A 15672-nucleotide genomic window follows, 5' to 3' on the forward strand; every position below is an offset into this window, starting at 1 on the left:
CTTCCAGATGAAGAGATTCTCATGACACAAGATGACAAAAGGGTAATGTACTTCGACGGTGCATCCAATCAAAAAGGATGTGGCGTAGGGGTGTTACTCATAACTCTAGAGGGAGCACATACTCCAATCTCTGTCAAATTAGACTTTGAGGTTGCTTATAATGCCGCGGAATGTGAAGCGTGCATTATTGGATTAGAAGCAGCCGCTAGCATAGGTGTCCAAAAATTAGAGGTATATGGAGATTCTAGTTTGATTATAAATCATACACTGAAAAAATGGAAAATAAAGAACTCCACAATGATATTATACTAAGAATACCTTGAGCAACTCATCTAGCATTTTGAATATATTGATTTTAAATATCTCCTAAGGGATGACAATCAATTTGTCGATGCGCTAGAAAAATTAGCCTCAATGATCAACATTTCAGATCACCTAAATATGATGCCATTATGCGTTGATAGAAGAGATGAACCATCGTATTGCAACGCAATAGTGTTCAGGTTTTTTCGATCAACACGAAAAACTCTTCACACTTGGGGGGGTAATAATGAAAAAAATAATAAAAAAAAAATTTAATGCTTGTAGCACAGGTGTCGCGCGCAACTGGAATAGTTGCGCGCGAATGTCACGCGCAACTGGAATAGTTGCGCGCGAATGTCACGCGCAACAAATTTTGTTGCACGCGACAGGCTCGCGCAACCTCGGGCGCCACCTGACGATAAACTGCGAACCCGGATTTTTATGCTTGAAAAAAGTTTCGACTTTTACTTGCAACAAAAAGAGGGCGTTTCTTAAAAATAACATATACTTGGAAAATAAAAAAAAATTAAACTTTGATTTGAATGTTTTCTTTAAACAAAGTTTAATTAATTTTTTCATTTAATTTCTATTCAAGAGATTAAAGAAAAAATATATAAAAAAATAATATATAATGAACAAAAAAAAGAGAACTACGCAAAGACCTGATTTCGTGATACGAATACGTAAATCTCTATGATTCGGTCATATCAAAATTAAAAATATATATGATAAAGCTCATTTTTTATTCAAAATCAAAAGAAAGAGAGACATTATTGAATTAGATAGTAAAAAAAAAAACAGGGTAGTGATTACACTTTATTTGAATTAAAATAATGATAAAATTGTGTAACACTCTAAGGTTTTACTATGTCCTTGATTTTCACAGATGATGGAGGAGTAGTTTCCATCGCAATATTTTCAGAAGACTTGGAGCTCTCCCCTACACTCTTCTTTTTCAACCAAACATTTTTTTTTCAATTTAGGAATTGGGGCCTTTGCAACCTGTTTTCCTTTCCCTTTGACGATTAGAGATTTCATGCGAGTGTTTGGTGAAGGTTCTTTGATTTTCACACCTTGTTGCGCAGGTTTGAAGGGAACCTTCCTTTTTGTTTCCTTCGAACGAGCCTTAGGGGATGAAAGGTCTAATTTTTTTCTCACTCCTTTGTTTTGGCCACTAGGAGGAGTAGTAGTGGTTGAATGCATCAAAGTGTTAGGTGGATTGCGAGCGGTGGGGCTTGAAGTTGAGATCGAGCCTTGTTTAATTTGCCCTTATCCACCGCATTCATCCAAGCTTTGTAAAAGGAAGATAATACAATACTCGCTGTAGGACTTTGTACTACCCACCTATAAAGGCTTGACCAATATTCCATCCAACGTGGAGTTCTTTCCGGTTAAAAAATCACATCTTTAGGGGCATCAAAATCTTGTGGGGAATGATTTGTTTTATCCCGTATTGTATCATTACCCTACAAGGATATAAGTGGTACTAGATAGGCCTACAAGCCTAATGTAAGGGTAATTGAAAGTATTTCCCACCATACTACTTACGTTCCACCAAGGAATCACAAAGCGTATGTTGGGAACCCCGTGAAAGAAAAACGACGTCCATTCTTCTTTATTTTTATGCTTGTAAAGGATTCGACGTCCAGGGAATGTCCTCACTCCTTTAGCCTCAAGATTTTGTGGCTGGTCAACAATTCACAAACGCTCCATGAGCGAAATCTAAAAAAAAAAAACAAAAATTAGTTTGCGATATACATAAGTAGGTGGCGCGCGCATCAAAATCAGTTGCGCGCGCCAACCGCGCACATCTCAGAAGATTGCGCTAGTCTTTCCAGCGCAACTTCGTAACTTGCGCTGGAATACGACGTAAAAAAACGTACGTGTAATAGGAGTGGACTTCCTGTGAAACTGTTTTCGTTGGAGTCTCCTCAAAGGCGATTCAAGCATAGAACGGTTTCCACTAAAGCCAACAAAGCGGGTGAATGACATCCCTCTATTTGCTCTACTATGGACACCATGGAATAATCTCCATACTATTTTCCTGTCCTAAGTAAACAATTAACAACAAGACAATAACATAAAGCACGAATTTTAAAGAGTTGTTTAGTCATGTTGTCACGAGGGGCGACGGAGTGTTCAATAAATTAGATCAAATTCACGCCTTCTTCACTTCCAATGTTAGTCTTATCATTGTTAGAAAAACCAAAAAATCTTTGGAATATAGGTTTGGAATCCTACAAGGTAGGTGCATAAGTCATAGGGAGAGTGTTTGTAGGGAAGCCTAGCAAGGCCTCAAACTCACCAGGAAGTGGGACAATCTCGTCCCCTTTAAACAAGAAAAGATGATTATTAGAGTCCCAATGGTTGACGGTGGCATGAAGAAAATCAAAATTGATCACTAGTTGCATATAGTTCAATAAAGGGTTTAGGTGTTAAAGTTTGAAAGCTAGTTTATACTCGGTAGAGAGAGAGGTGACCCATTGTTTCAAGCGTTGTTCAAAGGTTTTCTCCATTGTTCAAATAAAAAAAAAGAGAGATTTTAGAGAGATTAATTCTATTTAGATTCTTATTACTAAGCGAATGATACGAGATACTTAAAAGCCTACACGAAATCTCGTTTAAAAAGACCCATAAGGGGCAAATTTTTGGCAATTTTCGCTCGAAGGAAAGTTCACCAGCAGGTGTCGCGCGCAACTCATGAGTTGTGCGCGCGACATACACGCGCAACCAATTCACATGCACGCGACAACCGCGTGCAACTCCATCATATCAGTTGCGCACGTCTGCACTATCGCAACATGTGAGTTACGATTTTTTCCGTATTTTGAACTACATAATAACGGAATCCAACGAGATCTTAAGACGAATCATACGCTTACCTTTTACTAACCTTTGTGTCCTTTTCCTTAATATTTTCCTATTCTTTTTTATTTCTTTTTACTTTCTTTTTCTTTATTTCCTTTTGTTTTTCTATTCTCTTTTTTCCTTTTTGTTATTTTTTCAAGGGGGGTAAGTCAGGAACCTTTCCCTCCCTTCGAAAATTTTTTCTTGGATTTTTTTTTTTTTTGTAAAATTTTTATAATAATAAAAATAGAGAAAAAGGTAAAAAAAAAAAAATAATAAAAAATGTACACATGGAAACAAAATAAAATGACATACATGCAAAAAAGTGTCATATGTACAACAAAAAAATATATACATTTGTTTCCTAATATAAAAAAAAATATACGTGTACAAAGGAAGTCAGGATGGTCGGCGACTCCCAGACGACTGCTGCACATCCTGCAAAATCCAAAGGAAGATTAATACATAAAATATGTGATAACTTCGTTAAAATGAAAATAAACAATAAATTTACCGCGACCATCCGATGATCGCGGCATGACAAAGTGAGGACAGCTTTCTGATAAGCAGCTCGGAAAGCGCGTAAAGTCCTCACCATGCCGTTCACGGTCTCTCGCGGAACTTGTTCCAAAAGACAAGGACAGTTAGCAAAAAATATATATGAAAATATATATAAATACATATGCATAGGGAACATACCGTCTCAACCGTCTCAGGAACGAACGGTATTCCCTCCTCATCCTCCGCTGCTGGAAGGATCTCACAAATTACCGACCTAACGACATCGGTATACGTGATTTCCGCTGTAGGAGGCACCCAACCACCTAGCTCAATCCGCTGAAAAATAAATAAATGGGTCAAAGTTCCAAAAAATAAACATAAATAACAAAAGAGAGTTAAAGTATAAACCGGAACAAAACCTGGGAAAGGAGTCAGCTTGGATGCAAGTAAAGTCGGATACGATGCATCTGGCAGTACCGGCTGCTCCGTTTGATAACCAAGGATCGCCTGAACTTGATTCTCGGTAGACAGCAAGTCCGGATGTAACATCCGGATCAGAGGATCCACAGGAACCAGGGGCTCCTCGAATGCAGATTGCCAGAGAACACGCTCGCCTAAAAACCAAGCGTTTGTCCTCTAAAGGAATGGAAGTCCCTGATAAAGAGCTTAGAAACGACAACGAATCATGCCGGCCTTGACAACCTCAGGGACTCCGACGATCAAGCTCCAAGGACGAAGATTGATCTACGAACAAAACCACATGAAAAATCGTTAGAAAATAAATAAAAATAAAAAGATGCACATGTAGTTGGAATACTCACCGACGCACGAGTCAGCTAAAGGATCCTCTGGAAAAAGTCGCCGGTAGAAGTGGCTCGTCTCTTCTTAATCGTAACCAGTCAATGGCCGATAAGAAAACAAGCAGCCCCAAGCATCCTAGGGGCTAAGAAAGGCAAGTACGAGTATCCTCAAGCCTGAAATCGAGAAACGATAAGCCTAAAGAAAAAAGCAAAAATAATCGAAAGAAGCTTAAAATACATACCTCAAGGATACGACCATGCTAAGTAAGGGAGATCCGAGGCACCTCAGTAGCTACCACGGAATCCATCATCCGGGTCGCCTTGGCCATAGCTGTAAGCATACGGACATACGACACCTCCGCCAACTCAGGTTACCTACTTGCCCCAAATCACTGAGGCAAATAAGTAACCTAATGGCGAAACGCTCTCCTCGATCACTAGAGATAGTGACGGAAAGAACGAGAGCAATGTATATCCGAGCCAACTGCTCAGGTGTACACTGCCGATCAAGCTCATCAGTCGACAACTCATTGGCAAGAACCAAGTACGGACAAGACTGCACGTACACATGAAGGGCCAACACAAGATAGTCCCCCACAAGGTCGCGCAGTCTCTCATCTGACCCCTTAACGAACTCTATACTACGGGCTCGCCTCCAAAAGGAAAACCCGTAAGCATAGAGAAATCGAAAGGGGTAACTGTCATCTTTCCCCATTTAAAGTGGAAAGTGTTGGTGGAATCCCACCAAAACTCCATCAATCCACGGAGGAAAGCTGACGACGCAGGCTGACTCGATAAATCACGAAGAGCCATCAGCAGGGAGTTAATCCCGGAATGTGCCACAATCTCCTTTGCAACCTCGGGCAAACTCTCAAAACGGGCTCGCAGGTCACCAGAGCCGTATAAACGCATGGTAGGCTCGCTCTAACGGAAATAAAAAAAATTAAAATAAAAAACGGTAACAGTTTTAAAAAGGAGAAGAAACAAAGGCGCAAAGAACTCACGTTGCCGCGCCACCCTCTTATCGAGACATGATGTACTGGGTCCAACTTAAGGACCCTAGGGTCCCAGTTGGGAGGAGCCACCCAAACCACATCCTCCTAGAAACATTGATCAGTTGCGACGCATCGCTCTCGAACCTTTTCTCGAGGACGGATCACCCTTTTTCGAGGGCGAACCGCCTCGTCAGAACCACCTAGAATTTCCTCAGCATCGTCAAATGGAGGCAAGTCCATGCTATGATGGATAAAGTTTCTTTATTAGTTTACTTTATTTCCTAAACTAAACTATACGTATTCTAGACCCATTTCGGCAGCATAACGGTTGCCGATAAGGAAAAACACAAAAATCGAATGCCACCCTTACTTGGGGGCTACGATACCTGCAGTTAAACTTAGTAAATGGGGCCTTCTAACACCCATAGAAGCCATCCTATACCAGTTTCAACTAAGCTTTCAAGAGATTGTATTTCAAAATCTCAAAGAATCAACTACTCCTAGACGAATAACAGTAACATAAACATGATTATCGTCTACCAAACAATTTTGAGGTTTAAACATGGCAAAAAATAAGCTAAGAGTATGTTTCGCGCCATTTTTCAACAATTCAAAATTCGCAAAAATGAATTATGAAAGTATTATTGGTTCTATCACTATAATCTACTTCATAATTAGCAATTATAACCAGAATGAGCAAAAAAAAAGCAATAAAATCAAGCAAAATTCGAAGAAAAAGAGCAAGAACGAGCTTGAACAAAAAAGTGATCATATAAGGTTCAATACATAACCATTTATCATGAAATTTGTTGCAAAACACTCCTTAACATAGTATAATAACATGGAACAAAAAATTTCAAGAAAAATGGACCGAATCGAAAACCCCCAAATTCGAAATTTAGGGTTCAATGGTTCAAAAATCGTCCCAATTAAGCCTAAATTAAACGAAAAAAACAAAGAACTTACATTGGATGATGGAAAATACGAATAAGGGACGAGATCTACTTCCTTTAGCTTCCTAGAGAGAGAAAGGGGCGAAAATGGCGAAGGAAGGAGAAAGAAAGAGCAAAATGAAATCGCGCTCATCAATTTCATTTTGCTGACACAAATATCGAGCGCAACTGAATTTGTTGTGCGTGACATACTAGCGCAACCCGGAACGATACGAGCACCTGGCAGCGCGACCAACTGAGTTGCGCGCGGATACTGGTCACTAAAATAACCGGAATCCTGATTTTGATCCATTTGATAAATTTTTAACGATTTTTCCTCGTTATTAGACGTAAAGGCGCACAAATTATCAAAATCTTTTAAATTTCTTTGCGTATTGTAGTTTGTTTTATTCTTTATTAGTTTTTTGCATCATTCTTGCATGCACACCGTGCTTTGTGCCTTCCCTAAGCATACGTTTTGAACATTTTTCGTACGAGTATCTTAAGACGTTCCGTGGTGGTGCTTTATGTAAAAGCACCCAAAGACAGGTTTGTCATTTTACTGTACTGACGTTACAAATGTCCGGTTTTTCTTCTTTTTTCACGTCCGAAGCAAAAAGGAAGGCATTGTCATGCAGTGTAAAAATGCTAAAGGCGTATCGTACGGCGCAAAATTGTACGGCGTAGGTGTTGCGCAAAATTTCACTTCAGCCCAAGCTATTGCGAGATCCACCTCTCGGAACTAAAAGGTGAGGATTACTTTAGGCTTCAGCTCACGAGTCAATAGGCGTTAAACCATTAGGAACAGACACTTCTTGAATGGAAGCAAATACGGTAGTTAGTGCGCTTACTAGCTTATCGGACAGTTAGGGTGTCCGTCAACCCCCTGTATAAAGAAGCGACGAGACGATGTTGCGCCGATGTAGTCACGTGCCCCCAGTCCTGAGACACGTTTACTCATCTTGTGGAAAAAACTGTTGAGAGAGTTGCTGACTTTCTTCCCTCTCACTGGATTTGGATATATGCCTCAAGTTGGGGTTTGGTGAGTCCAACTCACCGCAGAAAAAAACCCAAAAACAAGACCGCAATCGCAATAAATTAAACCATAAACATAAATAAATTAATCACAAGATTAAGACAAGATAATTACCTTTGGAAAGTGCTTCGCCCAAACGGAACATGCTCTTACTTCGAAAGCAAGCCTCAAAAACAATGGTCTCCTACGATAGTCCACCGACAACCCGACCACCGAAAATGGTCCAATGCCTTGGAGTTAGCCAGGCCTGACCAAAAACCCGAGTGATTAATGAGTTCAAAGGTTTTCACAATGGTGATGCCTTTTTTAACTCTCACTCAAGTGATTTTCCCAATACCCCAACTTGGGTATTTATAGGGAAAATAAGAGAGTGAAAAGCTCTCCCCATCAATGTGGGAGAATTTGATTTTTTCCATTTTTCTTTAATGCGAAAAAAAATTAATAATCAAACTAGTAATAAATCAAGTGGCAAGCTCAAGTAAGAGGTTAGGTGGGGACCATTTGGAGGAGGGGGGACCAAACTTGCTCCCCACTCCCTCTCCAAAATCCGGCCAACACACCCTTTAAGCTCCTCTCAATTCGCGCCACGTGGCACCCACACTTGGGCACCAAGGCACCCAAGGTGGGCTGCCTTGCCGCAGCTGCCCAGCAGGCCCAGCAGCGCTAGCATGCGCGTAATGGCCTAGCCATGCTGCTGCTAGCTGTTGTGGCTGGCGCGCATTGCGTGCTAGCTGCTGCGGCTTGTTGCGGCATTGCTGCTAGCCAATATGCGCACAAGGCAGCCTCTTAGCAGCGATGGCACGCACTAGGATATGCCTTGTATTGCGATGCTAGCCACCACGCCCCTAGCACTCAGTTTGCTCGGGGCATTCTGATGCTAGGGGTAATTTGGTCTTTGTTGATTTATTATTTTCATGTCTTGTCTTTTATTATTTTCCGAATCGACTTTTGACGTTCGGTTTCGACGATCTAAGCTCGATTTCCCGACGTCTAAATATTAATTACTCGGTTGACTTATTAATTAATTCATAATTAATTAGTCGCTTCGGTTCGTTAGTTGCTTGGGTGTGACCCGAATGGTTCAGTCTAGATTAAGCTGCAATATTAATTATGCATAAATATTATTGATCGAAAGCGGCATCCACCTAGGCATTCCGATCACTTGACCTTACTGAATATATTATCTTTCTAATAATTCTAAACCCACTAACGGAATAATACACTTGTTCGAAGGACACCATTCCTTTCAATCTCCCACTTGTCCTTCTGGACAAGTGCGCATTTACTGTACAACCTTTTTCCTATGTCGCTTAGTGCCTCTTCATGAACTATAAGGTAAGATTATTTCGTCATCCTTATTACGTCTAGAAGTGTGTCTCGATTCCGAGATCGACTTTCAATAAACATATGATTTCTAAAATCAATCCGAGCACGGCCATGCATTTTTACAGTCTCGCTCTACGAGAGGCCTTGTATACAACAAAGACATCTTCCCTATTTTAGTAGGGGGACATTCCCAGTCTCTTAATATAGTTCCTCTTACTAAGAGGACCTAGCCGCCCGAGTGTTGCCTTATAATCCCCTATTACGGCAGACGTTTGAAAACATCAAAGCGGACTAGTACTCAAACAAGACAACTCACAATACTCATGGTCGAGGAAATAGGTTCCGATAGCCATAATGAGAAGTATACTTATGACAATTTTTAATCTCTTAAAGTATTCTCATAGGTAGATCCAGTATGGTTCTAAACCAATACTTGTGCAAATGATTTATGAAAATCATGTCCTCGTAGCACAAGAAACGGTGCTATAAATCAGACTACACACTAATCTCAATTGGTCATTAATCGTCCATCGTTTAAACAACCTCGATTAGGGATAGTTTTCGATTATAATATTCAATGTTCACTTAATAGTTGTTTCCTTACCAAGACTTGTCTTGATACCCTATTTTGAATATTCCATGAACCGAATGGACTCATTATTTAATTCTAAACAACAATTAAATAGCAAACGGAGTGATAGAATTGCATGAAATTTTAAATTACTCCAAAACCTGAATGGTTCATCTTATGATAAATGGTTTTTCCGAATGTTTTAAGAGTATCACTCTTTATAAAACATCTAAGAAACACACCCATATCTAATATGGCTGATTTCTTTCATGCAATTGTGAATGTTGACGTTCACTTATTGCATAGGTTTAGTTATAACTACTTTGCTAATCTTAGCATCTTCATTACTGATCACTTTCATAATAAGATGATAAAATTTGAGAGTGTCATGGATTATATGTGATTTAGGATTTATTGTCCAAGTGATGGCTCCCACTCATTTTCATGATTGAAACCTTCAACTTGACAACCTACAATCATTAACGTTCAGCAACGAACTTTCCATAGAACATCTTCTTTATTATCGCCATTAAGGCAATAATATTCTTAACATATATTTTAGTAGAATTCCTGATGATGCTTTGCTTGGGTTTCATTCCAAACGGCTCACAATTATTTGGGATACCCTAATCACTTGTGATCATGGAAATTTTACTTAAATTCACGCACATTACACATGGGTCCACGTCCATGTTACCATTCTCAAGCCACGACTTATTGTTAGCTCGTGCTTATAAACGGCTTCCGTATTAAGGATCTAATCCTTTTTAAGGCTTGTGCTTGCAACATCAATTCCAATTGTATTTGTTTCCATAAGTCCAGAGCTCATCCTGTTATTTATCCAAGGACTTTGGATGTTCTTGGTCATAATCTAACGATCTAATACATAGATTCAGGTTGATCGGTGATTCATACATACTTCACATGCTCTAAGCAAGTAAGTCCTGCGACGATTCCATATCAAAACGTACATGATGGATTAAATTGCAGAGTAATTCTCAATCTTATTCCTTCAATTTGTCATTTTAGCTCATTAAGTTTCACTAAGTATTTGCTAAATTGTTTGCTATGTGATATGGTTGAAAGTCTCTATTAGAGTCTTTCATGTTTGACTTAGTATTTAGCCTAGCTTATACTTAGTTCAAACATTTACTTAGTTTTATACATACGGGTCGAAAGTCTTTCAAAATCCTTCAATTCATGTTTAACACGGTAAACTCCTTTACACGTTCAAACATTTTATTAAGTCTATACAACAGAACTTAATACCCAATACGTACTAAGTATCGTCTTTTGCTTGAACCTATTTAGTCATATTCAGAGATGGCCACCTCTTGCATTACTCTCCATCTATGAATAAAATGACCTTCCGAGTTGTGACTAAGAATGAATAAAATACACTATTAGAATAGATTAGAGCATTATGTCAACAGAGGTATACAAAATGAAGACTAATTGGATATTGACAATATCTTTCTGAAAACAAAAATAAAATTTAGAATCAATCACACCAGCAGAAATCAAATGCAAATAATTATAAATGACAGAAGCATAGAGAGAAATAACATTGCCCACATAACACTTATTCTAGTAGTGAATCGAATTCAGAAAAAAAAGAGATCGAAAAAATGGAAAAGAGATGGAAATTAAGAAAGATTCCAAGGATAAAAGAAAAATTCTATCCATTTTAAGGATTGTAAAAGAGTCACTATCAAAATCAATTCATATTTTGCATGTTTAAATTAAAGGCAGAAAGCTTGTTATACAAATGAGTAGAGAAAGACAACAAGTAATAATCAATATGACTAAATTGGTTCAATCTCTTATTATTCATACAAAGCACTAAGTCAAGCATTGTTTTCTTTTTAACTCTTCAAATCATGCAATATTTATTCTTTACTTCAATCGAGTAATCGTTAACAAGCTAGAAGTCACACTCTGACAAAAATAACCAATTTTCATGAAAAAAGAGTAGAAAATTATATCTCAATTAAGACTTATGATGTGTACAACCAATTCTGAAAAATAAACATGTATTGTAATAAAGACTTAAGATCATGAAAAGAGAAATGCCACTAAAAAAACTTGAACTAAAGGTTTAAAGAACTTACCTCTAAGTATTGCAGATAAGACATAATATATATACTTGATATATGTCTTTCAATTTGACCCCGTCAAACATACTTTGATGTAGTCATCCATACTAAAATAATTACCATAATGAAATGTTGTTATAAACTGAAGTAGTCATCCATACTAAAATAATTACCATACTTTGATGTAGTCATCCATACTAAAATAATTACCATAATTATCATTAACAAGCCCCCTCCGTTACAAAAATAATAATAATTCACAAGCCTCTATTAATTTGCCATTTAACAATAATTAACAAGCCTCTGTCAATTTGCCATTTAACAAATCCTTCAGGATTTTCATATTTGCTACTACTCCAAGAGGATATTTTAAGTAATGTCATCAGTGGCACTACTCTTAATTAAGCATCACATCGAGGAGCATATTAGCGTGACTAACAACTAAACAAAACATTATTCATTTTAAATTTCAATTGTTCCAATAACTATCAAGAAAACCATTACTTAAAGCATTCGTTAAATCCTATACATTTAGATCTTAGAGAAGATTTAACTTGAGACTAATTCATAAAATCTAGAAATTCAGACTTAAATAAAAAAAAAAAGAATTCAGAAATTAAAAAAAAAAAAAACAAAACAAAACAAAACAAAAAAAAAAGATTTATACTTGATACAAATTATGTTCAATTTTCTATTCTTAATAAAAATTGACAGACAAAATGTTCGGCATAGAATTTCATTTAGCTATTAATGAAGTAGATTTGGAACTACAGAAGCAGAGAGGTGAAAGAAATCATTGACCGACTCGTCCCATATCTTAAGCAGTGAATAAAATAAACAATTAATTTCAGATTTGGACTAAAATTGTAGCCTTGAAGTACAAATAGAAGCATAAACAAAACTCCGAAATTCTTTGACGGGAGCCAAACCCATCTCTTAACAAAACATTACTCAAAATCATAACCCTTCAAATGCTTTAAAATACTCAATTCTAAAAGGAAATTAGGAATAAGAAATTACCTCAAATCATCGATCTGAACAAAGGGACGTATTTGATTAACATTGACGATGAGTAATGAAAATTCTGCAATTTAATATACAAGGAAAATGTAAATTTGAATCCGAACTTGATGAATTCTTTGAAATTTTAGAGGATTAGAAAAGAAAAGGAGACGATACCAACAATGTTGAGAACGAGGGTTTCTACTTGTTCAGAAGCGGTGGTTATGTATTTCCCTAAAATGAATTATGAAGATGCAGGTTAAGCAAATACGACACGTGAGTATTTCTCGACACTTTCCAAAGTCGAAATTAAGTTTAGACTTAGAAAAGTGTTGAGAAATCACGCAAGCTATAATAATTAGTGGACGCCCCTATTATAGCGTCGAGCTAATAGCGTCCAAAAGATACGCATTTTGTAGTAGTGAGGAAATAACCCCCGCTCGAATCAGCCCGGAGAAGCGGGTCCCTTGCAGTAGATCACCGGCCGCAGAGCGAGGACCCAGCCCGGAGAGAAACAAACAAGCGCGAATCCAGGTTGTTCTAGATGATTCCCCATTTTGTCGGGAGATTCTGGAAGAACCCATGGAGAAGGTGAAGATGCCGAGCTACAAGTACAATGGAACCACAACGCCCAAAAGCCACATATCATCTTTCGAGAATCATATGGTACTCTACACCATGACAGACTCAGTCTGATGTAAGGCTTTCCCGCCAACTCTGGAGGGGCTGGCAGCGGAATGGTACGACGCCATCCCCAAATGTTCTGTGTACTCGTACAGCCAGTTGAAGAGAATGTTCATGGAGCATTTCATAACCTTGGTGGACAGAACCAAGATGACAACCGAGTTGATGTCCCTGGTTCAGGGAAAGGAAGAGCCCCTGAGGGAGTTCATCACCCGATTCAACAAGGAGGCAACAACCATCCCAAATATGAGCCAGGAGGTAGCGCTGTTAGCAATGTAGAGTGGCCTACTACCAGGATCACCATTCATAGCATACATGGGGCGTAAGAGCCTCAAAACGCTCGCTGAAGCGCTAGGCAAAGCGCATGAGTTCATCAAAGCAGACGAGATTAATAGAGCAATGTTGGGTAGGAAAGCAATAGGTGACTCAGTTAAGCAGGCTGAGGTTACCCGGGAAGAGAACAAACCCAGGGTGGACCAGCCAAGCAGGGCCGAGCAAAACCGCAGAGAAGCGGACAGGGCAGTGGGACTGAGAAGGTCCAATCCAAGGAGAGGGCCAAGGCCTGGGAAGTTTGATCAGTATACCCCACTAACCCATTCCAGATCTCAAACATTCAGTGTAAATTAGGCTGATGATAAGTGGCAGAGGCCTCCAAGGATGGTAAACAGGAGTCGTGATACCAGTAAGTGGTGTGACTTTCACAGGGACTATGGCCACACCACTGAAGAGTGCACACACTTGAAGGACAACATAGAGGACTTAGTAAGGAGAAGATACTTGAGTCAATTTAAGCAGCGTGGTGACTCTCCAAAAGAAGGGAGGAAGATAGAGCGGGCCGAGCTGACTGTAGAGGAGGTCAGAGGGGCCCAGCTGGAGACAAGGATAGAGATTGCAAGCCAGAGGGCAGGGTGTACGTGATCAGCGGGGGTCCTGTACATGGGGGGATAGTTAATAGAGCGCGGGCTGACCTGCGGGCGATGATACATCAAATATATGACAATGATAAGCGTAGATGGCCACCTCTTCCCCCGCAGCCATGAGCCACGTTCGACGAGTATGACAAGAAGGGCATAATTTACCCTCTGATGACCCGCTGGTGGTGACAATGAGAATTACAAACTGGGAGGTGGATAGAATACCGATAGACGGAGGCAGCTCAGCCAACATCATATACATCAGTGCGTTCAATGAGCTGAAGTTGGACAGAAAAGACCTGAAGAGAGTAAACTACGAGGTTACCGGGTTTAATGGCTCGGGGATCACCCTAGAAGGCATAATCGAACTCTCAGTCCGAGTAGGAGAGAGGTCAAAAAGACGTGATGTCAGAGCAGAATTTCTCGTGATAAACTCCCCTTCACCCTACAATGTAATTTTGGGAAGACTGCTCATCCACAAGATAGGCGGGGTGGTATCCACTTACCACCTAGCCATGGCTTACACAACTAATGAGGGTTGGTCAGAAAAGCTCACGGGAAGCCAGAAGACAGCCCAACAATGTTACATAACTGCCTTAAAGCAGCCTGACAAAACCAGACAACAGTCCGGTTCCGAGAGAAGGCTCCCTGAGCAACCTGAGAGGAAGTCAAGGAAAAGGAAGAGTGAAGAGTATCACAGGGAAAAAGATAAATAAAAGTTGGCAATGGAAAACTTCGAGCCTGCAAAAGAAGAAATGGCCAGACCACTTCCCAGCGGGGAGCCTGTCACAGTCGAGCTCACAGAAGGTGATCCCTCGAGGACGGTGAAGATTGGAAAAGACATTGATCCAGGAGTAGGGGTGCACCTCATAGAGCTGCTGAGAAAGAATAAAGACATTTTTGCATTTTCCGCAGATGAGATGCCCGAAATTGACCTAGAAGTCATGGTGCATAAGCTAAATGTGAAGGAGGATATTAGGCCAGTTAGGCAAAAAAAAAGAAGCTGCAGGGCGTTCGCCCTCTCCCTCAAATGAGTCACCTCACTGACAATGGCATCCCTCTCAGCACGAGCCTGCTGAACCTTCGAATTCTTCTAAGAAAGAATTAGGCACTGATTCTGATACTCCTTCTCCAATGAAAGCAAGGCATTGGACAAGTCTCTAATAGACCTGACATGCTTCAGAAAAAGCAAAGAAACAAAAAAGTAAGCCAAAATAAGAATCAATTAATGAAAAAATTATACAAGACATTAACAAAACAATAAGCAATAGAAGGAAGAAAAACCAGAATCAGTGAAGAGAAGACTAAAAGCAAGAGCTAACCTTCTACAAGTCATAACAAGTCGTTGCAGCAGGAAGACTGACTGAGCTACGCGTAGAATCCGCTGGAAGACGGACTCCTAGAATAAGACAATACCACAAGGTATCGCCCTTCTGGGGATCGTCCACGAACAAGGATTCATCAGCCTTCACATTCATCTCAAGTCAAAAGGGAGCATTCTCAACTCCAGTAGGGCACAATAAAGGGTGAAGGTTGATATCAATGGGGACCTTAGAAAATTCAATGGGCCTAGTAGGGCAGAAGGTACCTCTAGCAGAGATGGAGGTAGTAGACAGCGGGTTCTCAAAAGCATCACACAGAAATTGGTGAACGCAATGATTAAGT

The 15672-nt window shown here is 39.6% G+C and overlaps 1 protein-coding gene and 1 long non-coding RNA gene across 2 annotated transcripts; one reads left to right on the plus strand and one right to left on the minus strand.

The window, feature by feature from the left end:
• Positions 1-10642: 10642 nt before the first annotated feature.
• On the minus strand, positions 10643-12605 carry LOC145612018 (uncharacterized). The gene is made up of 4 exons (XR_014106509.1): positions 12587-12605; positions 12428-12491; positions 11423-11514; positions 10643-10691 (listed from the first exon to the last, which is right to left on the minus strand). It is a non-coding gene; the product is annotated as an uncharacterized LOC145612018 (long non-coding RNA).
• A 1593-nt stretch (positions 12606-14198) lies between these two features.
• Positions 14199-14723, plus strand: LOC145624878 (uncharacterized). Its single transcript, XM_081677964.1, has one exon. It carries the CDS (start codon positions 14199-14201, stop codon positions 14721-14723), a length of 525 nt encoding a protein of 174 aa, XP_081534090.1.
• Positions 14724-15672: the final 949 nt, after the last annotated feature.

Source organism: Chenopodium album, chromosome 3, assembly GCF_948465745.1.
Source record: "Chenopodium album chromosome 3, dcCheAlbu1.1, whole genome shotgun sequence".
NCBI classification, from domain to species: domain Eukaryota; kingdom Viridiplantae; phylum Streptophyta; class Magnoliopsida; order Caryophyllales; family Amaranthaceae; genus Chenopodium; species Chenopodium album.